The 27351-nt window shown below is 41.2% G+C and overlaps 1 protein-coding gene, 1 long non-coding RNA gene and 1 other non-coding gene across 3 annotated transcripts in view; 2 read left to right on the top strand and 1 right to left on the bottom strand.

Annotated features, from left to right (window-relative positions):
• LOC132345134 (uncharacterized) overlaps positions 1-16233 on the bottom strand; it is a 64825-nt gene extending 48592 nt beyond the window's left edge. The window contains exon 1 of the long non-coding RNA XR_009494270.1: positions 16059-16233. This is a non-coding gene — a long non-coding RNA (uncharacterized lncRNA). The remainder of the gene's footprint in view (positions 1-16058) is intronic.
• Positions 15702-15774, top strand: TRNAR-CCU (transfer RNA arginine (anticodon CCU)). The gene has a single exon. It is a non-coding gene; the product is annotated as a tRNA-Arg (tRNA).
• Positions 16234-16393: 160 nt separating the features above from the next.
• On the top strand, positions 16394-20712 carry FMC1 (formation of mitochondrial complex V assembly factor 1 homolog). Its single transcript, NM_001076997.1, is given in 2 exon segments — positions 16394-16540; positions 20418-20712. Coding segments are annotated over 2 exon segments (342 nt in total). The 5' UTR covers positions 16394-16402; the 3' UTR covers positions 20622-20712.
• The last annotated feature ends 6639 nt before the right edge of the window (positions 20713-27351 follow it).

The following is a 27351-nucleotide window of genomic DNA, read 5'->3' on the forward strand; positions in this document are numbered from 1 at the left end:
GTCTGTTGTATCATTGAGTTAACTTGAATTTTAATATCTCATTCTTTCAGTGGTGCTGGAGTATCTCTTGCTTGTAACACACTGTGCTGGGTGTTATGGGATACAGAAATCAGAGGCATGTATTTACCTACCTACCCTCCATGTATTTACAAAGAGTCTGCAATCATATGACAAGTTACAGTTCAAAATGTGTCACAAAGGTGTGGTCCATGGCCACCTGCCACTTGAGTTCAGAGCAGGGGAGAAAATAGGCTGGAAAGATCTGAGGAGACCTTGTCAGGTTGATGACATTTGAACTGGGCCTCCACGGATAAATGGGATTTGACTGGGAAGGAGGAAAAGGGAGCATCCTGAGCAGACTCAGGAAGAAACAGGAAGGCGGCCAGGCTGGTGTGAGGTGGGTGCTGGGGTGACTAGAGGAAGCCAGACTGTGTGAGTCCTGGAACGCAGGCTTACTAGGTTCTTCCTTCAGATTAGAGGGTTGTGTGCCTGTGTAGGCGTATGCCTGCCTCCAGGGTCAGGGCTTGCAGTTGTAGATGCAGGATGCTCACCTAGTTGCATAAGTGAGCATCTTTTAGTCTTACTTGTAGAGGACTTCTTTAGGGAAAATATTGGCATGAGAAAAAAGTGAAAAAAACAATTTAACCTTAGAAATCCAGGTAGGGACTGGGAAAGAGGGTGAAAAGGTAGCAATTTGTGAGAGAAATCGAACAGTTTCGTGATTTATAACTGTATATGTGCATATAAGATACAGAAAAGAACATATGCCCTCAAATATAAACAGTCCTGGTATTTAAGTGTATTTTCAATGCACTGTCATTAAGATGAAGAAGTTTAAAGACATGGTCCTCAGGCAGGAGAGGGTAGGCTGCAAGTGCTTTTACGAAAAGCTAGTAGTTTTGCAAAAGCGTGTTTTGGGGAGTAACAGCCCCTCAAATTTGTAGCTAAGTAATCTGACTACCATCTTGCAAATGTGGATTAACGTATTAAAGCTGCCATTGTTAAATAGGATTTTTTAAAGCCATAATTTCCTCAAGCTTCGACTGTGGAATACTTTTTTTCATGTAACTTTGATTAACATTAAATTATATATAAGGCATGTGAAGCACTTAGTACAGTGACTCATAGTGAGTACTAGATAAATGTTAGCTTTTATTATCATTTATACTAGTTCTGTGTTATTATTGATTGTATGGTGTGTGTGTATGTATGTGTGTGTGTGTATGTATATATATATATATATATATATATATATGAAGTTTTTAAGAAGAAAAAACATGGCCCAAGGAGTTAAGGATTTCAGACTAACCAAGTCAATTTAGAGCCAAGAATTAAACACGAGATGCAGCCTGTTCTCTGAGGCTGAATTGAATGAGGGACACATGTCCAGAGGAGTTGGTTCACAGGAATACAGAAAACTGAAGCAGCAAGTGTGTTTTATACTTGTCCATGTAGTCAAGAAATCATCTCCAGCCTTAGCTTTAGTGCAGAAAAGTGTGAGCTAATAACTGCTCATGCACATGCATATGCACAGAAAGAAAACATGGACGTACACTGCAAAATACAGAGTGGTGAGAGAAATGCTTTATCTTTTTACATAAACGGGTTTTCAATGAACGTGGATACCATGAGTAAGTTTTTGGTTTGGGAGTTTTGTAAAGAAACAAAGAGGTGGGTTTAGTTGGAGAAAAGGGGAAAAAAATGGGAAGGAGCCTCTTGCTATCTAATCACTGGGAGAGGGGAAATAAATAATTTATTTCTTCCCACTCAGACCCCAAAACTGGATCTGGTTTAGAGGGAAGACACAACTGAACAGCTTGATATAAAGATTTTAGGGGGAAAGATCGTTCTTGCACTTGGGTAGAAGAAAAAAAACACCAAATACATGATTGACAGTGAGTGCAAAGCATCTTTCCTACCCATTGTCCCCCTTTTTCTCCCCAGACCAACTACTGCCACCAAGTTCTCCAGTTAAAAGCATAAACATGTATCCAGCTTTTTAACATTATCTTGGAGGTTATTCCATCTCAGTACATAGAGATCTGTCTTTACTTGTTGACAGTTCATATAGTATTCCATAGCTACAGTAGCACAGTTATTGATGAGCAGTTAGCTAGCTATGACAGGTCTAACTGTGCTGTCCTTTAGGTATTTGGTGTCTGTTTGCATAACCAAACCGGCAGTCGCACGTTTGTTTTGTAATGGATAATAAGGCCTGACATTCCAGATTTGAAACTCAGTGTCTGAATCTGCAACATTGCTTCATATCCATGTAAAGCTTTAAGGAATATTTGAGAAAATAAATATTTTTTAAAGAGTTTTGAAAATTGGAAGTAAAAGCAGAAGAGCTGATTCTGGGTGCTCGAAGGATTGCATTACATTGCAGGTGAGGGCACGAGCTTTTCAAAGGGCAGTGACGGGTATTGGCTCATACAGTAGTTCTTCCTCATCGGAACGTGCCCTGATGTGGCTTGTTTTTTTTTCTGTCTCTGTGTATATTTACCTCGTCTGTGTCCCTGTGTCTGTCCCTTCACTATTTCCCCACTATCGTTTCTGTACTAGGATGGCACAGCGTGCAGAACAGGCTGACATCAGACTTGGGCTCTGAGGTCCCCTTTATGAAGGTGGCACTTCAGACAAGATGTGGCTTTCCATTCAGCCTCCTCATTTCTGCAGGGATGATTCCCAGTGGAGGGTTTTGTTGTTGAATTAAGAGACAAGGTATGGAAAGCACCTAGCATAGTGCCTAGCACATGAGAACTAATACAGGGTGGCTACTATTATTCTGTCTCTTCTGCCTCTTTTTTCTCCCCTGCATAAATTCATGCTTCCTCTTGCTCTAATATTCCCAAATATATAAGTGAAACCAGTACTTTTAAAAATCTTAAAAAATATATATTTAAAAGTACAAGAGTGGATAAATACCAGTTAAGATTTCTTCCATCACAGGTGTCAGTCCCTTGGCATATAAAGTAAAGGGAGACTGCTCTAAAAGTCTGTTAAGCAAAACAATTAAGGGAATCTTTTGGTTCATGTAATGAGCAGTCTAGAGGTAAACCTAGCTTTGTTGCTGTTCATTTGCTAAGTTGTGTCATTCTCTTTGCAACCCCATGGACTGCAGCATGCCAGGCTCCTCTGTCCTTCACTGTCTCCCAGATTTTGCTCAAATTCATGTCTATTGAGTCAGTGATGTTATCTATCTCATCCTCTGCCACCCCCTTCTCCTTTTGCCTTCAATCTTTCCCAGGATCAGGGTCTTTTCCAGTGAGTTACCTCTTCCCATCAGGCGGCCAAAGTATTGGAGCTTCAGCATCAGTTCTTCCAGTGAAAATTCAGGGTTGATTTCCTTTAGGATTGACTAGTTTGATCTTGCTATCCAAGGGACTCTTTAAGAGTCTTCTCCAGCATCACAATTCAAAAGCATCAATTCTTCGGCACTCAGCTTTCTTTACTGTCCAACTCTCACATCCATACATGACTACTGGAAAAAGTAGGTTTGACTATACAGACCTTTGTCAGCAAAGTGATGTCTCTGCTTTTTAATACGCTGTCTAATTTTGTCATAGCTTCTCACCGTCCACACTGATTGGAGTCCAAATCACCACTTCCACTTTTTCCGCTTGTATTGGAGAGAAGTAAAGCTTGAAGTGAAGCCATGAAGAGAAATAAAGCTTTATCCAGTGATTCAGTTTCACCTCTGTCTCTGCCCTTGCACTCAAAGTGTCAGGTTTCACATGTAACCCTCTGACAACTACTGCCTCTCCCATCATAGTTTGCTGCTGCATTTTCAAACTGTGTGTCAGTATGTGTTGTATATAGTTCATTTCTGCTTTACTGTACCGCAAATGCAAAGCAGTGCATTAATTGTGTGCCTTAATCCATAGCGCATGGTTTTCATCTCTTTTTTTTTTTTTTTAAAGTTTTATTAAAGTATAAAGGAGATAGAGAAAGCTTCTGACATAGGCATCAGAAGGGGGTAGAAAGAGTACCCCTGGTTTTCATCTCTTAATAGAAGCTCTCGTTTCCTCATTTTATGATAAATTAGGTTTCTCCTTCCTTTCTTACTTCCCCACTCCCTCTATCCCAAAGGTACCCACCCTTAGTTTTGCTTCTTGTTCCGCTTCTTGTTCTTCATTTTTAAAAATCCTCTTTCATGTCTTCTAGTAAACCTTTTAAATTTTCTCTGTAAAGATATTGTTCATGTATTGATTTCTACCATTTCTAGGATTTGTCGTTTTTAGAAATGGTTATGTTAATCTGTTTTCTAGTGGTTTTCTTGGGATCAATGCTTTTGATTTCACAAATTGAGTTAGTAATCCAGCAGCTTTATTCTCTTCTAATTACTTGTCTGATTATTAATTTTTTAACTGAGTTGATCATATAATTATAAATAATGGCAGGTTAATTTCCTCTTCCAATTTTTTCACTTTTTTTTTGGTCATGCCATGTGGCTTGTAGGATCTTTGCTCCCTCATCAGGTATTGAACCTGGGCCCACGTAGTGAAAGTGCCAAGTCCTAGCCACTGGGCAGCCAGGGTCCCCATCTTTGTTTCTTATTTTAATGGGAAAATTTTCTCTTTTAAGTATAGCATTTATTCTATATTTTTGGTATATAGTTTTTATGAAGTTAAAATTCTATTCCTAATTTTCTGGAAATCTTGTTAAGTATGAGTTGAATTATGTCAATTGCTTGTCCTATAGCACCTATATACAATCAATCCACTTGTAGACAATTTCTTAGAAGTGTATTAAAAATATTTTTATTATATAATCTCTGTTGCATCTGTACTTGTTTTCCTGCTCTCATTCTCTGTTTTTGTTTATGTGCATCTTCTTCCTTTTCCTTCGGTCTTGGCATATATTGAGTGCATATATGTTCATTATGGTTATATCTATTTTTTCTTTTTTTTTTTCAATTGACGTATAGTTGATTTACAATGTTGTATTTGTTTTGGTTATATCTTTTTGATATATTTTTATTTTCAACAATATATAATGTTGCTTATCTTTCTTTATATTTGGCCCTAATATTAAATTTAATATCCAAGCTATCTATATCCTGAATAGTATTTTGTATGAATGTATTACATTTTTATATATCCATTTATTAGTATAGATACTTGGGCTGTTTCCACTTTTTAAATATTATGAATAATGCTGCTATGAACATTTGTGTACAAGCTTTTGTGGAGTATATGTCTTCAGTTCTTTTGTATATATACCAAGGAATGGTATTCCTGGGTCATATGGTAACTTTATGTTTCTTTTTTTTGAGGAAACATCAAACTGTTTCCCACAGGAGCTGGACCATTTTACATTTCCAGCTGATGTAAAATACTGTATATTATAGTATACAATATAGTGAGTCATAATTTTTAAAGGTTATATTCCATTTATTATTATAAAATATTGACTATATTCCCCATGTTGTATAGTATATCCTTGTAGCTTATTTTATACCTAAGTTTGTACTCTACCCACTTCCCTGTCCCCACTTGTAACCACTAGTTTGTTCTCTGTATCTGTTGAGTCTGCTTCCTTATAATATAATACACAATTTTGCTGTATATTTTAAATTTCATATGTAAGTGATATTATACAGTTTCTGTCTTTCTCTGACTCATCTCACTTAAGCAGGAGGGCTTTCAAAGAGACTTTTTGTGCTGTAAATTTTCTAAGGCCTTGTATGTCTGAATATATCTTTCTGTATGTCTGAATATATCTTTCTGTCCTTACATTTAAGTAATAGTTTAGCTGAATATAATACTCTTAGGTTATTTTCCTTAGGAAAAATATATTCTATATTCACTTAGAATTCACTTCACCAGTTTTCTTGTCTCCATTGTATTTCTTAGGAAGACTAGTATAAATCTAATTCTTAAGCTTTTGTGAGCTTTCTGCTTCTTCTCTCCAGAAGCTTTTAGCATTTTGTCTTTTAAAAAATTTTTATTTTTAATTGGAGAATAATTCCTTTACAATGTTATGTTGGTTTTTGCTGTCCAACAATGGGAACCAGCCATAAGTATATACATATCCCCTCCCTCTTATATTCTTAAATATCATGTAATATGTCAAAATTTTGATTTTTCCATAATTTTTCTATTTGGTGCTCCATGAGACCTTTAGAGTCCTTTTTAATCTTTAATTTTTGAAAGTTCTTACTTATGATTTAAGATCTCTTCCCTAAATCCATTTCTCTCTTTCTGGGTGGGATTCATGTTGTTCAGATATTGACTTATTATTATTTCTTAAATGTTCTTTCACATTTTCCATCCCTTTCCAATACTTTCTAAGAAAATTCCTTGAGCTGATCTAGATTATTATTCATTTTTCAGCTAGGTAGCCATTGTTTTTATCCACTGTATTGGGTTTGTTCAGCTATTACATATTTCATATATATTTCCATTTAGTTCTACATAATTGCTTGTTTCTTACTGTTATCCTGTTTGTGAGGACTTTTATTATGCTCAAGTTTTTGATCAGTGTTGTTCCATTCTGGTTTGTCTAGCACGGTATGTTGCGTTTATTGTCTCTGTTGTGATTATACTCCTCAAATATCTCATTTTCAAAAAAATGAGCTTATTTTTTCCTGGGTTTAGCAGTATTCTTAGCTGGTGAAGTGTACTAAAGAGAGAGGCCAAGGTCAGGGCCCTAGCATGTGCTTAGTGGGTTGGGAGCATCAGACCCATAAAGTTCTAGACACCAGAGTAAGATCTTGAACCAACTGTAGGTCCAGTCCTACAGTTTTTCTACTAACTTGCTTATACTGGCTTATTTCTGCATGTGTTTGGTGATTTCTTCTTCTTCTTTTTTTAATGCTCCCCTGCACTTTGACTTTGTGCATTCTTTGAGGCCTGGATTTAAAGTGTGTTCCTCTAAAGAGTATTTGAGTTTGCTGCTTCCAGGTTTCTAGGGACATTGCCAATCCAAGACCATTTCAAACTAAATGTTCAGCTTAAGGATTTCAAGGCCACAGAGATAGGATAACTTTCCAGCCACAGATGTATATGAGTGGTTACTGCTGGTCATTAAGAATTCTTGTACAGAAGCTTTTCCCCACGTGCCACCCAGCCCTGAGCTGAGACAGAAAAGTCTCCTCTCGGTGAGGTCAGGGGATATTGTTTTCATTCCCAGCAATAAGGTTAATTGTTGGGGGTGCCATCATTTTGTAAGAGTTTATGATCTGACTTGGGCTTCCCTGGTGGATCTGTGGTAAAGGACTGCCTGCCAATGCAGGAGATATAGGTTTAATCCCTGGGTCAGGAAGATACCCTGGAGGAAGGAAATGGTAACCCACTCCAGCATTCTAGCTTGGAGAATCCCATGGACAGAGGAGCCTGGCAGGCTACAGTCTGTGAGGTCCCAAAGAATTGGACACGACTGAGGAGCATAGCAACATGATCTGACCTCCCACCAAGGTGATCTGAGGCTTTCTCTTTTTTTTGGACTGCCTAAGGCAAATTAGAGCTTCCCTTGTGGCTCAGCTGGTAAAGAATCCGCCTGCAATACAAGAGACCCCGGTTCAATTCCTGGGTTAGGAAGATCTTCTGGAGAAGAGGAAGGCTACCCACTCCAGTATTCTGGCCTGGAGAATTCCATGGACTGTATATAGTCCATGGCGTCCCAAAAAGTCAGACACGACTAAGTGACTTTCACTAAGGCAAATTAAAATCCACACTCTAGGCCACCAGGGATAGCAGGCCACCAGGATTATCCCTCAGGGTAAATGCTACTTTTATTGTTCCCTTTCTTCCTTTTTGACTTGTGGTTATTCTGGCTTCTTTTACTCATTCACACGTTGAAAAAATATTTTTATGTGTATGGAAATTTCACCCAGCACTTTAAGGTGTCTTATATTGAGATTTCTCTGCACATCTAATCTTCCACAATGTGAAAAACGAGTCTTACAGTAATTTTCAATTTCTAGGAAATATTTCAGAATGTCAGCTAATACCTTTGCACAAAGATTTTCACACCAGCACTGTGTTTAATCAAGAAAGAGTTCATAAATACCCAACAATAAAGGAAGTATTAATAAAATTCCTTCTAAATTATATTTATGGGGAATTTTTATAAGGATATTTTTAAGACGTTTTCATGATGAGATTAAAGGTATGATTTCATATCGCAAAAAAAAAGTCTTATACATAGTTTTCATAAAAATAGCTATCTCTCTATATAAACATATGTTAAGGTCAAGGTCCCTGTCCTCAGTCGTGTCTGATTCTTTGCGACCCCATGGACTGTAGCCCGCCAGGTTCCTCTGTCCATGGGATTCTCCAGGCAGGAATACTGGAATGGGTTGCCATTTCCTTCTTCAGGGCATCTTCCTGATGCAGGGATTTAACCCACACCTTTTGCGTCTCCTGCACTGGCAGGTGGATTCTTTACCACTGCACCACCTGGGAAGCCCCATAAACATATATAATATTGAAATTTAACAAGTCAATAAGATATACTTAATAATTAATATGTAAGGGCAAAGAAACTGCCTGCAATGCAGGAGACACGGGTCCAATTTCTTAGTCAGGAAGATCCCCTGGAAAAGGGAATGGAAATCCCCACTCCAATATTCTTGCTGGGAAACCCCATGGATAGAGAAGCCTGGTGGGTAACAGTCCATTGGGTCACAAAAGAGTTGGACATGACTTAGTCACTAAAACGAAAAGACAAGTATTAATAGTTCTGTATTAACTGTACATTCAGGCAGTCTAGTTCACTAGTCGTGTTGCCTGCAGTGCCTCAGGCATCCTGATGAAAGAACAGGGGTTCCATAAGGAAGGTCTGACAATGGTACCTTCATTTACTAAAGTGGGACTCTCTCTGTGTCAGTTTCACCAGAAACCCCAAAGGCCGAGAACAAAACAGTAGGTGCCAAGTCCATCCACGTTCTAAAGGGAAAGGGAACTAGATTACCTGTGCACCACGTGCTAAGAGACTGTGAAGCGGATCCTGGGAAGCACTAGCTCAGTGCTGGGACGGATGAGCTGGCTTGGCACCTGCCTCCAGGCTCCATGAGAAAATGTGAGAAGATTCCTCTGGAAGCAGTTGTCAATATGCTGGATGTTTCCCTTCTGCTGCCCAAGCAGGAGAGGGTCAGGGTGCTTCCTCTTCAACTCGTGCCAAATGAGGGGGCCCCTCCACAGGACTGTTTGGAGGGCTTGACCCATCTCCAGTGGAATCTGAGGGACATAGGAGTCTGACTTACTCCTTAAAGTCTAAAGACAAGTGAGGAGTAGGTGACTAGCTCCTGGAGAAGACATTAGAGGAGAGAAGGCTGCATGGGGAGTGTGGCATGACTGCATGCCAAAGTTCCTGAGTTCCTGTGGGTCCGATGTGGTTCTCAAGAAAGGGAATCAGATTTGCTCATTTTAAGAAGGAACCCAGCCAAAGGGAACACCTGGATGGATGAAATGACTTCAGTGGAGGGGCGGATCCTGGAAACTAAGCGGCGGGTGCAGGCATCCTGAGTAACTAGAGGACACGGCCCACAAGGGACTGCAGCTGAGAGATCCCCAGAGAAAGAGGAACTATTGAGCTATAAAAAAAGCAACGCTGGAATCTGCTGCTCCTAGAGGTCACAGACACCAGCTTATCTCTCCACCAACAGAAAGAAACCTCATCTCTTCTCTCCCTTGCTGCAACTGCTGCTGCAACAGCAGCCAGCAAGGAGGCAAGAGGGGGTGAGAAACAGAAATGACACTGACCCTGGTCCCCCTTCTCTTCACATTTCCAGGCTGGAGGAGGAGAGAAATGTTAAATCAAAACTGGCGTTTGCAGTTTTGATCTGATACTGGATGAGACTGGTTCATACCTAAAAAGAAGACTGTTTTTTAAAATGATAACTCTAACCTGTTTGTCACCTAAAAGAAAAAAAGCCGTGAATTTCATCCAAGCATAACAAATCATTACAGCAAGTGTGTAGGGGCACTCCTGAGAAAACAACTTGCTTTCTGTTTATACAAATCCAGCTTGTTCCAGGAAGAGGTTACATTTGAAGAGTGGGAGAGTAGTTCAGGGGAGATGGAGAAGTAGGCTCCATCCTGCAGTCCTAACTGCTCACCTTCAGCCTGTGGCAGCCGCAGCTGACAACGGGGAAAAGTTTTATGGAAACAAGTTTGGAGTTTTAATGTTAAACAGGTTGAATTTTTTAAAAAACCAAAGCAGGGTCAGTGGGGGGAGGGGAGGGAAAAAAAAAAAAGCCAACTGCCTGTTATTCCCTGGAAAAGCTATGTGAACCACCCAGGATTTCATGCCAGAGAGAAAGAAGTCCATGAGCAGCAGTGGTGGGAGGGATAAATTGCATTCTGCTTACATCTAGCAAGTCTGGCTTGCTGGTTAATAGTCACCTTTGCTTCTGAGTGTTATAACATACTGCAGTCTATATGCTACAGGATGTTATTGGTAAGGTTAATGTTTAAAGTAAGACCTTTAAAAAGCAGAACTACCATGTAATGGGAAGTAGACTACATAAAAATACATAAGCTACACTGATGCAGTGATTAGCTTGCTTAAAAGGATTTACAAGAGCTGTCTAACTTAAAATTTACCTATTTTTCTTATACGATAGGGGCGAGTGTTTCTCACTTGCTGTCCCTTTCTGTGATGACAAGAGGCTCAGGAGTATGCTGCTGTGTGGGCTACAGCCTGGTTTTTGGCAGCCAGCATTCATTCCTACATCCTTTTATGTATCACAGGGATTAGAATTATGGAAACATTTCCCAAACTCCTTGCCTTCCAGGTTCTGGGTGTGATTTCTTTCTGCCAGATGTATTCATAGGCTATTTTGTGGATGGGAGGGAAAAGCGGCAGCGCCTAGCAAAATGGGCCGTCCGTGGGAGACTTAAAAGTTCTCCGCAGCTCACATGTAATCTCCTGTCAGCTCCTATATGAGTACTTGGGGGTGGGGTGAGCAGCTCTGATCAGCACTGGGGGGGTTCCCTGTATTTTCTGACCTATGTAAGAGCAGCAACCTCCTGATACTCTGAACTGCTGAATGTGAGTAGCGACTTCCCCTGGCTCCTGCAGGTCCTCTAATAGCGCCATCGGGCATCTCAGTGCCCTGCACTCGACTGCTTTCTGCTTGAAAAGCCTGCAGTTGTTTCTCTTTTTCTGATTCTTCCCTGATGGATACAACTGCCTAGCTGATCTTCTGAAAGAAGTGAACATATTTAAAGGTTCCCTTTAAGTTAAAAGTAATTTTTTAAAACTGTAAGTGACTGCCTTTTTAAAAGAAGCTCATGCAATGAAGAGAGAAATTTGAAAATGGATGTTTAGAAATGTTTATCACTATGTGATTTTGTTGCCCCAAATGTGTTAGACCAAGATTTTAAAAATAATAAAACGTATTACACTGCATTTTCAATAAAGTATGTTCATCTTTCTTTACTGAGAGAAATTAGGACTTTGTTTTTTACTGTTAATAAATAACAATAAAAATGTTTTCAAAATACTGTTTTTCATTTTAAAAAATTTTATTTCTACTTTGTGCATGTTTTAAATATATATTCTACACTAATCAATAGTACATGTATGTGATTTTAAAATAAATACAAAGACTTATGGGGAGGCACAAGATTTTTACCACTGTGGATACACAAAGAAGTTTAGAAATCACTGACTGATGGAAGCAAGTGCCTATGTATGTCTCATCTCAGAATCACCCTCTTTCATTAGTCCCGTCTCTTTCCCACTAAAATTTCCTCCAGATTCCCACGTGCATGGCCAGGTAGCCAGTCACTGCTGTAGTTGCAGAGTTAAGACTAGACCTCCTTTCTCTGGGCATAGAAAACTTGTCCCAGAACTTCTCCTGTACCTCACAGAGCTTGAAGGACAGAATAGCGGTGGCCTCACAATGGGTGGGAAATGGAGGCAGGGTCTCTACTTAAAATGTGGGCACACATACACACAAACACACACAAACACAAGCTGAAGATGCAGTTTCTGCACATCATTTGGGTCTCTGCTCAAATGTCCTTACCTTATCCAGAAGGACCGCCCAGAACCCGTAACAGGTCTTAATCCCTGGCCCCTGGCTTTATTTAGTTATTTTTCATAGCACTCCTCACCATTTGATAAATTTTATGTTCTGCTTGTTTATTTGCTTATTGTCTGTCGGCCCCTTTCTAGAATGGAAACTTTGATGAGTAGAGGAAAGGCTGACCTGTACTACTTGTGCTTCTGTTTCCCTAGCATCTAGAAGTGCCTGCCTCATCAGATCAGATCAGATCAGTCGCTCAGTCATGTCCGACTCTTTGCAACCCCATGAATCACAGCACACCAGGCCTCCCTGTCCACTAACTCCCGGAGTTCACTGCGACTCACGTCCATCGAGTCAGTGATGCCATCCAGCCATCTCTCATCCTCTGTCGTCCCCTTCTTCTCCTGCCCCCAATCCCTCCCAGCATCAGAGTCTTTTCCAATGAGTCAACTCTTCGCATGAGGTGGCCAAACTACTAGAAGCTTAATAAAATTCAATGAATGACAAAGTATTTGCTTTCCCAGCCGCCTCTGACCAGCATGGGAACATGACCCAGGCCATGTTTATTAGAAGTACTCAGCCCAGAGCTCTGACTCTTAGGTAATGACTTTCTCCATTCTGGCACAAGTTGGCGCATAAGAGCCAGCTACTGCCAGTGTCCTGGAGCCACAGGCTTGGTGCCAGTGTCCAGACCCTGTGCAGCGTCCCTGTGTCAGCACTGCAAGCTGCAGTGACTGCTGTTTTCACTGGACCACTTCTGGAGCAGGCTTTTAGGTGAGGTTCTTGGCTGTGTAGCTTCCAAACCTGGTCTCTAACCTTACCCAGTTCTGATTATGACACCCCACCTCTTTTTCATAAAAATCCCTTTTCTGCTATAAAACTTTAAGTTTAAAAAATAGGCTTTGGAGTTAAGACTGCCTGAGAGCAAATGTTGACTTTATCACTGAGCAGTCAGTAAAGCTGACTAAACCATGAAACTGCCTTGAGCTTGTTCCCACATTTCAAAGTAGGTAAAATCAGAGTACTACCTCATAGGGTCCCATGAGACATTGCCTGTGAAATGCCCTGGGACACAGTGTAAACTTGCAACCTTAGATTATATAAGGTCAACAGAAGTTTTTTATTTGACAAACAGTATTGGTTTTAACTGACTGCTAACACTTTTAATTAGAGAAGCATTGCATTGACTGATTTGGTTTTCTGTTGACACACAGTTGTTCTAAAATTTAGTGGAATTTATTCCCAAACAACAGTCATGTTCTTTTAACATGACTCTTTTCTTTGAGTTGACTAGATTCATCTGGGCAATTCTCTGCTACATATGACACCAGTTAAGACTATCGTAATTTGTGGGTGCTACTGGATTGGAACATTCAAGATGGCCCACTTCTCTGGTTGGTAATTAGTGCTGTCAGTTGAGAGCTCAGCTGGGCCTGTCTCAGGATTCTTCTATGAGCCCTGTAGTTTTCATAGCATGGTAGCTAGGTAAGAAGCACACTGTGAAAGCTAACAGTTTTAAAGCCTGAGGTACCATAGAAGTTCCAGAACATTCTACGTATTAGTTAAAGCTAGTCACAAAGCCTGCTCAGATTTAAGAGCAGGAATGGTGGGAAGGAGGGGTAAAACGCTTCACCTCTTGTTGTAATAAACAATGTATGTATGAAAGGGGAAGCTTGTTTGGAGGCTGCCTTTGGTTAGAACTAACATTTTATGATTATCTATTTACTCTGCTTTAATCTAAAAATGGAAGAAGAGTCCCTTGGCAGTTCAGTAAAAAGGAACTCAGAATTATGTCTTATCGCCCCTTACCATAACATACCAACAGTTACTGAAAACCTACTTCCAATTATTCTCCTTTCTCAGAGCATGCTTAAATTTGCAACATCTTTGAAAGCTGGATTAACAAATTTCAATTCAGGGGAGAATATCTGAAAGAGACGGGAATACCAGACCACCTGACCTGCCTCTTGAGAAATCTGTATGCAAGTGAGGAAGCAACAGTTAGAACTGGACACAGAACAGACTGGTTCCAAATAGGAAAAGGAGTACGTCAAGGCTGTATATTGTCACTCTGCTTATTTAACTTATATGCAGAGTACATCATGAGAAACGCTGGGCTGGAAGAAGCACAAGCTGGAATCAAGATGGCCAGGAGAAGTATCAATTACCTCAGATATGCAGATGACACCATCCTTATGGCAGAAAGTGAAGAACTAAAGAGCCTCTTGATGAAAATGAAAGAAGGGAGTGAAAAAGTTGGCTTAAAGCTCAACATTCAGAAAACAAAGATCATGGCATGTGGTCCCATCACTTCATGGGAAATAGATGGGGAAACAGTGGCTGACTTTATTTTGGGGGGGGGGGCTCCAAAATCACTGCAAATGGTGACTGTAGCCATGAAATTAAAAGACGCTTACTCCTTGGAAGCAAAGTTATGACCAACCTAGACAGCATGTTAAAAAGCAGAGACATTACTTTGCCAACAAAGGTCCGTGGAGTCAAGGCTATGGTTTTTCCAGTAGTCATGTATGGATGTGAGAGTTGGACTATAAAGAAAGCTAAGCGCTGAAGAATTGATGCTTTTGAAGTGTGGTGGTGGAGAAGACTCTTGAGAGTCCCTTGGACGGCAAGAAGATCCAACCAGTCCATTCTGAAGGAGATCAGCCCTGGGATTTCTTTGCAGGGAATGACGCTGAAGCTGAAACTCCAATACTTTGGCCACCTGATTCGAAGAGATGACTCATTGGAAAAGACCCTGACGCTGGGAAAGATTGAGGGCAGAAGGGGACGACAGAGAATGAGACGGTTGGATGGCATCACCGACTCAAAGGACATGCGTTCCGGTAAACTCCCGGAGTTGGAGATAGACAGGAAGGCGTGGCGTGCTGCAGTCCATGGGGTCGCAAAGAGTCGGACACGACTAAGCGACTCAACTGAACTAAACTGAAGATACAGGCAACGGTCAATTTAGGTACGGTCCAGCGGTCTTAAGTTTACTGGCAACGGGGAGCCACTGCGAGATTTTAAGCAAGGGGTAATGTCGCTGAGACTCAGAAATGAATTGTCCGATTTATGCAACTAAATAAAGAACCAAAATAAACTCCTATTTGTTTCCAATTAACTAATTCTTAATTAACTAATTCCAATTCCCTGCTGTCCCATGTTTCCCACTGAACAGCCAATTCAGAACGCAAGATAAACATTTCTAACTGGCCCCTTAACCCTGCGGAAATGGCCTCAGAATTTCAACCGGAAACAGAAAATGACCGCCAGAAACGCCACCTAATGGCAGGATGGAGGGCAAGCTACGTCCAGAAAGCCGCAACGCCGGAAGGGGCCGGCTGTTTCCGGAGAAAACCCAACGCGACAGAAACTCTAGAGGCGAATCTACAAGAGTCAGCCAGCGTCCCAAGAGGGTTCGGCTCCGCGACGTCGTATGTGCGCTTCAGCGCAGGCGCGGGGGCACCGCGTAGGAAACGTGTACACAAAACCGTGCGCGCGCCCGTTGTCCGTCCGGCGCATCGGTGCTGTTTTCGAGGGTAAAACCTTTGGAGCTATAACGTGGGATTTTGTTTCTTGAACTACAACTCCCAGCATGCCTCGCCCCCCTATTATTGGTACTAAGTGTGGTTTCCTAGGATAGGTTAAAAGGAAACTCTGACATGACGTACGAAGAAGGAAAAAAAATTGAAAACGTTGTCTGAGCGCGTTATTCACAGAAGCCCCAGTGGCCTAATGGATAAGGCATTGGCCTCCTAAGCCAGGGATTGTGGGTTCGAGTCCCATCTGGGGTGGCAAAGTTTTTGTTGCCTTTAAAATGAACTTTTCAATAAAACTTTTACCTTTTCCGCTTCTTAAACAATTACAGCGAAATATGCCAACTTGATTTTACTTTTTAAAGATGGGAAGTGTATGCGTGGTTTTTCTAGGTTTGGGGCTACATTTTGCGATAGACTCCCATTTCCTTCTGAGCCGTAATCTCGTTAAGATTTTGGGAAAGCCGATAGATTGAATTTTGATATCCCCTTTAGAAATAAAACAAAATCTCAAAGTTTTCTATTTTTAAGTTGACACCCACTTGCGATATGCCCTCCTTTTCTCCAGGTTCAGCGGTGCTCCGTCAGCGAATGGCGTCTGACATGACGCAGTCAGGAAACGAACAAGGACTTACTTTCTCTCCGCCAGGCTTTTTCCAGGCCATTCAGTTACACTCGGCTTTCGTTTGCTTTTCTCTTAGGAAGCCGCTCGGCGTTCGATTAATGCTGCTCGGCAGAGAAGGGAAGTGAGACATCCCACTGTCGTGCAATCGATAGGGGGAGCCTGCAGTCTGGTCCCAACCCTACCATTAAGCGGCTGGGCAGGAGGGTGAGGGAGCAGGAGGGTCGTAGGGCGCCATCCCGCACCCGACTCGGCGACTGGAAAATGGCGGCCTTAGGGTCACCGCTGCGCACTTGGCGAGGCCTTCTACGGGAGTTGCGCTACTTGAACGCGGCCACAGGCCGACCCTATCGCGACACCGCGGCCTATCGGTATCTCGTCAAAGCTTTCCGTGCACATCGGGTACGGAAGCCTGTGTCCGGGTGCTCAAGCGTCCCCTTTCCGGGGAGGGCGGGAGAGTCGCGTCTGGGCGGGACGGAGCGCGCCTGGCCTTAACCCGCAATTCTGAGGCCCAAGCTTCCTCCAGACAGACCCAGGCCCTAGGCCCTGGTCTAAGACCTAAGCCCAGGGACTAAGCAAGGACCGGCGGGAGAGCAAAGTCGTCCTGGGGTGGAGCCGTCCCTGGAGATTGCACTGGCTGTCTTTGGCCTGTGTGGATGGGAAGGTTAGAGGAAAGTGAAATGGAAGAAACAGAGGGACAAGCAGAAAGATGAGTGTAGGGTTACTAGTCACAGCATCTATCCAACACACACCTTCACTAGGAGAGCTATTCTGAGAAGCAGTTGTAGATGGAGCGAGGGATATGGGAGCTACTTGAAGAGCGTGACTACGCCGCCACTTTTAGCTGGCTCCGTGATAAAGAAGCCGCCTGCTAATTGAAGAGACGCGGGTTCAACTCCTGGGTGGGGAAGAGCCCCTGGAGGAGGAAGTGGGGGCTCATTCTTACCGGGTCCCAAAGAGTGGGACAGGACTGAGCACGCACGTTGTAGAGCTGAACTAGACACCTGTAATGAGGTGGTACTGTTGAATGTGTGATGTATGACCAAGTAACAATTTTTCCATCTGTAGCAGATAAATATGAACATCCATCAATTCAGTTCAGTTCAGTCGCTCAGTCGTGTCCGACTCTATCCATCATCCTTGGACAATTCCTTTATGAATTCTGCACTCCAGCACTCTGTTTACCACGGATAGGCAAGATGGAATGAAAGATAGTTTCTTTTTTCAAATGGGGCAACTGAGACTCAGGGACAGTTGAACTATACAAGCCCAAGTAGATTTAGAGTTACTGATCTGACTTGGAAAGAATTTGCAACCTATCTCAGAAGTTGAATAATTAGCTTGGGCTTTAGCGAAGGAAACCTGGTGTCCTTTGAACAGTGTGGAAAGGGGAGAACCATTATCTTAAACTCTTGATTGTCTGAGCCATGGAAGTTAGAATGCAAAATGTTAAAACTAAAGTTCAACTAAGTTTTGAAAGGTCACAATAGTAGGGACTAACAGGAACTTGACTAAAAATGATGAGTAAGATCCACATGGGTCTTGTCTTTTAAGAAGCTTGCGTTCCACCTGAGGAGCCATTTGACCAAGGACTTAGAATAAACAAATGCTAAAGGAGTAGAGACCCCGGAGTCCTGGTATATAGAAGAGGTAGGCTTTACAGGATGGAATTTATTAAAATTTATTACCCAGGAACTTTAAGAATATTAGAGTTAGCAAGTAAGTGAGGGTTAGTAAAAGTCCAAGAAGCTGCACAACTGAAAGTCAAGAGGAGAGAGGAACTGACAGTTGAGAGCAGCTGAAGGAGTACGTCAAGGCTGTATATGTCACCCTGCTTATTTAACTTATATGCAGAGTACATCATGAGAAACGCTGGGCTGGAAGAAGCACAAGCTGGAATCAAGATTGCTGGGAGAAATATCAATAACCTCAGATATGCAGATGACACCACCCTTATGGCAGAAAGTGAAGAGGAACTCAAAAGCCTCTTGATGAAGGTGAAAGTGGAGAGTGAAAAAGTTGGCTTAAAGCTCAACATTCAGAAAACAAAGATCATGGCATCGGGTCCCATCACTTCATGGGAAATAGATGGGGAAACAGTGGAAACAGTGTCAGACTTTATTTTTTGGGGCTCCAAAATCACTGCAAATGGTGACTGCAGCAATGAAATTAAAAGACACTTACTCCTTGGAAGGAAAGTCATGACCAACCTAGATAGCATACTCAAAAGCAGAGACATTACTTTGCCAACAAAGGTCCGTCTAGTCAAGGCTATGGTTTTTCCAGTAGTCATGTATGGATGTGAGAGTTGGACCGTGGCGAAAGCTGAGCGCTGAAGAATTGATGCTTTTGAACTGTGGTGTTGGAGAAGACTCTTGAGAGCCCCTTGGACTGCAAGGAGATCCAACCAGTCCATTCTGAAGATCAGCCCTGGGAGTTCTTTGGAGGGAATGATGCTGAAGCTGAAACTCCAGTACTTTGGCCACCTCATGCAAAGAGTTGACTCATTGGAAAAGACCCTGATGCTGGGAGGGATTGGGGGCAGGAGGAGAAGGGGATGACAGAGGATGAGATGGCTGGATGGCATCACTGACTCGATGGATGTGAGTCTGAGTGAACTCTGGGAGTTGGTGATGGACAGGGAGGCCTGGTGTGCTGCGATTCATGGGGTCGCAAAGAGTTGGACACGACTGAGCGACTGAACTGAACTGAAGGCTTAGGGTGTGGTGGATGAAGTGGAGGAAGATAGGTAGGCAGGAATTTAAACTTTATTTTAATTGTAACAGGAAGTCACTCTAAGATTCTTAATGTGACAAGATTATAGTTTATACCTTATGGAGGCAACATTATTTGCCCTTGAGAGAGCCTTGGAAATGGCTGTGAAATCCCTTGGGAATAAATGTGAAATTCATGCTAAATATTCTAGAAACAACTCTTTGGAATGCATGAGAGGAATGGGGTATGGTTTCTATTTCCTGCTGGCTCAGAGCTAACTCAGTAATCATCTTTGCCCATTGTCTCTCCTTTCTTTAGGCTGAAGGGATTCAATTAGGGAAAGATCTTCCCTTTCTCTATAGGGAAAATACAGCTTTCTTTTTCATTAGATCTCTTGATCTCTGGTGGTTCATTTACTACGTTATATTACTGACACTTCTTTCCTCATAATTCAGGCTTAGCTGAATCAAGATTGGTTATGTGCTGTCTTATACTAATGTAGAGTTCCTATTTAAAATTCTGTCAAACTAGACTTAAGAGATGAATGTTACTCTTTGTTGATGCTTAACGTTAGTGTTGATCTCATAAATTTTTAATTATAAAAGTTAAATTGAAAAAAAAAGTTAAAATAGATGAATTCTGTTTTTGAGCAGCTTATATTTTCATATATATGATCTGCAGATCTTAAATCAGACATATTAATTTTCAGATTCCAAACCTAGATATTCCAGTAAAGAAAGGTCAAAGAAAAGCATATGTAGGCAGTGGTGCCCAGAGCTTAATCCACACTTGGTCAGGGCTCCTTAAGTCATTTGAGGCTGTGCACACATCTCCCTCTCACCTTTCCTACGCCTTTATCAAGCCTCAGAACATAAAACTAGTCAAGTAAAGTCTGTGTTTTAATGTACTTAATTATGAAAGTTAATTATGACCAGCTTCTGATGACCTTAGGTCATCAGAATATAGATTTTTTAAATGAAAATGTACATTGTGAGGGAGTATAATTAAGTAATATCAACATATGATTCTTATATAAAACCTTCATTTTGTTACTGGTGAAGACAAAACTATTTTTCAGACAAAATAAGTTTTTAATTTTTATTGAAAGTCATGTGCCATATTAACCAAAGTCAACAGTCACATAAAATAAAGCAGTCCTTCATTTTTTGAAGGGTAGAAAGTTCTGTATTTTATTCCTTAGGTGACATTAATGATTAGTGACCTGACTATAGTTCCCCGTCTCTGCATTAACCAACGATGGAAACTCTCTGGGCTTTAGATCCCTCATTCGTTAAATGAGGATGTTGAAAGGAGGTAACTTTATTTTTCCAGTATTAAAATTTGAGGACACTCAATGAAGTGCTTCAGTGAAACTCGTAAAATTCTTCAGTTAACAGGTGCCCAAATGACAGATGTATTAAGTATACACAAACATATGTTTGTATTTCCTGTGTGCAGTTTACTTTTATTCTGGAGAATGCTTGTTTAATAATGCTCTCAATACAGTGCCCCTGTATCTGCAGCTGGGCTGTTAATAGACTATCTGACCTTGCTACTTCTCCAGGTCACCAGTGAGAAACTGTGCAGAGCCCAGCATGAGCTTCATTTCCAAGCTGCCACCTATCTCTGCCTGCTACGCAGCATTCGAGAACACGTGGCCCTTCATCAGGAATTTCATGGCAAGGGTGAGCGCTCAGTGGAGGAGTCTGCTGGCTTAGTGGGTCTCAAGTTGCCCCAGCAGCCTGGAGGGAAGGGCTGGGAGCCATGAAAATGGAGAAATTCCTTGGATGCTGTCTTCATGCAAGAGTTCACTAATTTTTGTCAATATGTATTTATCATTAAATTTTTTTTTTAATTTAGGGGTTTTCTCTGAAATTTTGTTGACTGTTTCTCAGGGAGGTTTCATCTTTACTCTCTGAATTTACTGAAGTTCTTACACTGGGCTGATTGATGTTCTTGATTTACTTTGAAAACTCTTAGTTATTTTTCAATTTAGAAAGTAATACAGCCTATTATTAAGGAATTCAAATAGTATAGACATATAAAATAAAGCCCTCTCATCTTTTCCCTGTATCTCCCTCCCCTCTTCCAAACCCATTACCAATCCTACAATTGCTAACAGTTGGTGTGCATCCTTCTAGATGCTTCCTATGCACAAACAAATAATTATACAGATGCATCTTTTATTTAAAAATACACAAATACGACGTTAAGATCCTGGTAGGAAACAGATGGTACGTTCAAACAGGGTTATTGAGAGTTAACGACGGGATATATATGTATATGTATGTGTGTGTGTATATATAAAGATATGGTTTGAATTAAGGTGAACGAGACGGGCTACAACAGTGGAGAGCTAGTGCCTCCCTAGGCCTGACCCTTAGGTAATGAGAACACAGCCACCACTCAAGTACAAGCTGCGGAAAGACCAAGGAGAGGGGGATGGATTGAGAACACTGACTTCTCTCCCCTCTGCCTTCTACCCTTCATGTCAAATTGCTCTTCCTCTTGAATTCTTTATCAAGGTGAAGGACTCTACCATGCACTTGGCTGAAAAAGTCAAGAACTTGGGCTTCATTCTGTATTTCTCTTTCTTCTCACTCTCCACATCCAATCAATAAGTTTGGAGTGAAAAACAGTTCTGCAAGAACTGTTAGCATCACTATCTCTGTCCTAGTTGAAGCACTGGAAATCATTGGGCTGAACTATTAAAGTAGACTCCTAAATGTTTCCTTTGCCTCTAACATCCTGAATTCCTTAAATAAAAATTCTCTCTGAACTACCAATAATTCTTTACCTGTGCCCCCTTTGTGGTATATGTCAGTTTCTTCTGGTATAATCGTAGACATACAACCTCTTTTTCCCTGAACTACCAGCTCCTTTACAGTAAGGAAGACACCTCTTTCATTTTTGTATTCTGTAAAGCGTCTTCCACAGTGACTTACATAGACAGTTATTCAGTATTTTGAATGCACGGCTCAATTCTACTCACTAGGAGTACAACCTAAACAAACACTCATAAAGTACTTCAAAACATCTTTTTCTTCTAAGAGATTAACATTAAAATAACAGTATTGAGAGTCAAACCAAGCATCTATTCAACTGAACAGATCAAAAAAGTAAAAATGTTTAATATCCTATCTCCCCTGTTTTATTTCATATATGCGTGTGTGCTCTGTTGCCTCAGTCGTGTCCAACTTTGTGACCCCATGGACTGTAGCCCGCCAGGCTCCTCTGTTCATGGGATTCTCCAGGCAAGAATACTGGAGTGGGTTGCCATTTCCTCCTCCAGGGGATCTTCCCTACCTAGGGATTAAATCTGCGTCTCTTCCATCTCCTTGCCCTGGTAGGTGGGTTCTTTATCACTAGTGCCACCTGGGTATATTATTATCTGAAGATGTTTTACTTTACTAAGATGAAGAAAGCAAAAGGATTAAGATAGACCAATCTTTTGATTGCTTTTGTTATATACCCAGCAGCTGTATATAATAATTTTTTTTTTTTTTTTTTGGTTACGTGGCTTGTGGGATCTCAGTTCCCCGACCAGGGATTGAACCCAACACACAGCAGTGAAAACGCCAAGTCTTAACCACTGAACTGCCAGGGAATTCCCATAGCATTTTTAAAGAATGAGATTTGAGGCAGAATTGCATAACAGGGTGGTTGTTTAGTCAGTAAGTCCTATCCAACTCCTTTTCAGCCCCATGGACTGTAACTTACCAGGCTTCTCTCCATGGGGTTTCCCAGGCAAGAATACTGAAGTGGGTAGCCATTTCCTTTTCCAGGGGATCTTCCCAACCCAGGAATCAACTTGTCTCTCTTGCTTGGCAGGTGGATTCTTTACCACTCAGCCCCAAGCCCTGAATAGCAGGATAAGAAATACTTACTATGGGTTTGAAATCATATAGTATGCATGCTCAGTCGCTTCAATTGTGTCCTACTCCTTGCGACCCCATAGACTAGCCTGCCGGGCTTCTCTGTCCATGAGATTCTCCAGGCAAGAATACTGGAGTGGGTTGCCATGCCCTCCTCCAGGGGATCTTCCTGACCCAGGGGTTGAACCCACATCTTCGGCTCCTGCACTGCAGGCAGATTCTTCACTGCTGAACCACCAAAGAAGCCTGAAATACAGATGTAGGCTTTAATCCCACCTTTATAATTTACCACCTTTATATTGTGTGTGATCTTGGCTAGGTTAATTGACCTGGGCTTGTTCCCTCTTCTGTAGAATGGGAATGCCAACAAGGTAGTTATAACAAATGAGAATAATACTTACATAAAACATTTGCACAGTACCTAAGTGCTTGACAAAGAAAATCTTGTTTTCATCTCAAACCACTGCACCCTTATTCTTTTATCACGAACCCTTCTCTAAGCCCTGGAGAAGGAAGTGGCAACCTGTTCCAGTATTCTTACCTGGGAAATCCCATGGACAGAGGAGCCTGGCAAGCTACAGTCCATGGGGTCAAAAGTCAGACAGGACTTAGCAACTAAACAACTTCTCTAAGCCCTATTGCTACCAGTCTTCTGAAATAAATTATTTCCCATGGTTTAAATGATTTGCTTAGGCCATTTCTGTCCATATATAACCAACCTGTACCTCTTATCAGTGGTCTTACTATCCAGAATTAACTGAACTCAACATTTGGAAGGAACCGATTGTGGAATATGAATTGTATTGGCGATAACCTTTCTATACTTGGAATGTCCCAAAACTAGGGACTCCTGAGGTTTGGGCACTTGTTAGCTCACTATTCTAATTTCTGATGTGGTACGTGCTTTATCATATTCCTTCACTTTAGTGTCTCTTACCTGCTATGCTTTAACTGCTTCCTTTCACTGAATTTTATTAGTATTTAAATATGCTCCAGGCTCTTCCATCTAAAAGCAACTATAATTGACTCTTGAACAATTTGGAGGATTAGGGGCACTGACCCTCCACTCAGAACTCTGAGTATAACTACAGTTGGCCCTCCATGGTTCTGCATCTGTGGATTCAGCCAACTACAGATCCGGTAGTACTTTAGTATTTCCCATTGAAAAAAGTCCAGGTATAAGTGGACCAGCACAGTTCAAACACCTGTCATTCAAGGCTCAGTTGTAGTCGGCTTTATCTCAAATATTTCTTCAGCTGCTCTCTTCTAACTTGTTCCTCTTTGCAAACGAATGTATTCAATGAATTGAATGTATTCAGTGAATTGAATGAATTTTCATTTTCTACATTAAAATTTTTTATTATTTATTTTTGGCTGTGCTGAGTCTTTGTTGCTGCATGTGGGCTTTCTCTAGTTGTGGCAAATGGGAGCTGCTCTCTGGTTGTCTGCGTGCTTCTCACTGCAGTGGCTTCTCTTGGAGCAGAGCACAGGCCTTTAGTAGTTGTTGTGCTTGGGCTTGTTGTCTCACAGTATGTGGAATCTTCCTGGGCCAGGGATCAAACCTGTGTCCCCTGTATTGGCAGGCAGATTCTCAACCACTGGACCACCAGGGACGTCCTCACTTTCTATATTTTTTAAACTTGTAAAATAAGTTGTATTGAGGTATAATTTACATATGATAAATACGCAGGTCAACAAATAATGACAAATGAATGCACCTGTGGATTAACCACCCCAGTAAAGCCATATAATATTTTCACCACCCCTCAAAGTTCCCCTATGCCCCTTTGCAGACATCCCTCCTTCCCCACACCTGGTCCCAGGCGACCACTGACCTGCTTGTTGTCACAGTAGATTAATTTGGCCTGTTCAAGTATTTAATACAAATGCAGTCATAATATGTATGTACTGTTTTTAAGTTGGCTTCTTTGGCTCAGCAGACAGATTCTGAAGTTAATTATCTATGTTGTCTCATGACATTTTCTATTTTTCATGGCCATTCATCCTTAATCCGCTGCAGTCTGGTTTCTCCCCTACTAGAACTGCCTTGCAAGTTTACAAATGACCTTCATCCACTAAACCCAATGGATCATTCCTTATCTTGCTGAGCTCTAAGGAGCATTTGCCACTATTAACCATTCCTTCCTTTTTTCTCTTGGCTTTCGTGATACATTTTGTTTTCTTCTCACTCGAGCCATTTGTCTTCAGTGTCCTCTTCTGTATATCCCTTACGTGTTGGTATTTCTTGGGTGCAGACCTAGGTCCTTAACCTCATACTCTACGTGCTTTCCCTGGTTGATCACCTCCATTTCAATGCTTTAATTATCAAGAGGCTAACTCCAGTCTATGCCCCCCACCCCAGTCAAGTTATAAAAACCTGTATGTCCAGTGGCCAGAAACCACTACTTAGATGACTCAAAGGCATCTCAAATTCAGTGCATGTAAAATGGAACTTCCTCATTCCCCCATAAATCTCTCTGGCATTCCCTAACATTTTTACTCAATCACTCAAGTCAGAAATCTGAGTTATTCTAGACTGCTTCCTTACCTTCACATCCTCAGTTAAATAATCACTAAATTAGATTCTACCCCCTAAGAATCTTGAACCTCTATTGCTACTACCCTATTGCAGACCTACCTTATGTCTTGCATCTTTTCTCTGAAACTTTGCCATTCCTAATTGGTCTAAATTCAAATTATGCTCTTCAATCAATTAATATTCCATAATGTACAGATCTGATCTTGTCTCTCCAGCTTTTAACCCTTCAAGCTAAACTTAACAAGGTCCTCTAGGATTTGGCCCTTGCTAAATCTCTTTAGCTTCATTTCTCCTCTCTTTACATCTGACAGTCTAGCCATACAGAAATTCATTCAGTTCTAGAAGCCATGGCTCTCTTTCAACATTCTGTTGTTCCATATGCATGGAAAGTTCTTTCTCCCAACTATCCCCCACTTCTCAGACTAATTCCTATTCACTCTTTAACTCTCAGGTTAAATTTTGCTTTCTCTCTTTTTCTCCTTCTTCCTTCAACAAGGTTTTTATTTTTTTGCACGTGCTGTGTGCCAATCAGGGGTTGAACCCTGGGCAACAGCATTGAAAGCGCCAAGTACTAACCACTGGACCGCTAAGGTATTCCCTCAACAAGCATTTTAAAATGCCTATTATGGGGCTGACTGTGGCTTCGATATCTTCTTTTCACTGTTTAAAACCTCTGTCTTTAATAGACCAATCAAGAAGCTCACTCAGTTTAGGCTTGGTTCTTGCTATTTCGGTCAGTTCACTTGCTCAGTAGTGTCCGACTCTTTGGGACCCCATGGACTGCAGCACACCAGGCCTCCCTGTCTATCACAAATTCCCAGAGTTTACTCACACTCATGTTCAATGAGTCAGTGATGCCATCCAACCATCTCATCCTCTGCCATCCCCTTCTCCTCCCACCTTCAATCTTTCCCAGCATCAAGGTCTTTTCAAATGAGTCAGTTCTTAGCATCAGGTGGCCAAAGTATTGGACTTTCAGCTTCAACATCAGTCCTTCCAAAGAACACCCAGGGCTGATCTCCTTTAGGAGGGACTGGTTGGATCTCCTTGAAGTCCAAGGGACTCTCAAGAGTCTTCTCTAACACCACAGTTCAAAAGCATCAATTCTTTGGTGCTCAGCTTTCTTTATAGTCCAACTCTCACATCCATACATGACTATTGGAAAAACCATAGCTTTGACTAGACGGACCTTTGTTGGTAAAGTAATGTCTCACTATTTCTCCTCTCCGTAAACTTCAAATGTTTATGAATTTTGACTAGACTGTTTTTGTCTGGTTTTGAGTCAGTACTTTGGTTGTCCTTTGTATGGACAAATGTTCAGGACATAAATACAAACATAATAAGAACAAAAGGTTCACATATTAGGATTATGTGGGATGGAGAAAAAGCAGTGTAGTTTTGAACTAAAGGCAGACTAATCCAAGGCACTTTATGTTTGTAAGGTAAATTTTTAATCACTCAACTAAAAAGATATAATTTACATTGATTTTTGGGGGGGGGGGGTCATGCTGCATACAGGACCTTAGCCCAACCAGTGCTTCCCTGAGGTGGAAGTACAAACTCAACCACTGGATCACAAGGGAATTACCCCAGAATTTGAATTTTTTAATTTGTATTTAAATTAACAGGAACATGTTTATAAAATTTGTTATTAGGTAGGTACTCATGACGAAAGAATCACTGCAATATTAAATTTTACTATATAGCCTTTATTTACTAGATTAATTTATAAATTACAATAAAATGAAGAGTTGTCTGCTCTGGATGGCTAGCAAAATGTATGCTATTTAGGTTGGTGCAAAAGTAATTGTGGTTTTGGATCATGAATTTTAAATCATTATAACTAGACTCAAACACATCTTTATTAACCAAAATAGGAACCATTACAATCAACATATTTTTGCCAACAAGAAATAAGTTTGTTTATTCCTGTGGCATAAAAATCCATGCTTCAGGATCCCATGAACTCCTGGAAAGCATTTTCTGCCTCCTGCTGGTTGTGGAAGCGTTTTCCCTGCAAAATTTGTTGAGATGCTTGAAGAAGTGGTAGTTGGTTGGCGAGAGGTCAGGTGAATATGGCAGAT

The sequence above is a fragment of the Bos taurus genome, chromosome 4 (genome assembly GCF_002263795.3).
Source record: "Bos taurus isolate L1 Dominette 01449 registration number 42190680 breed Hereford chromosome 4, ARS-UCD2.0, whole genome shotgun sequence".
In the NCBI taxonomy this organism is placed as follows: Eukaryota; Metazoa; Chordata; class Mammalia; order Artiodactyla; family Bovidae; genus Bos; species Bos taurus.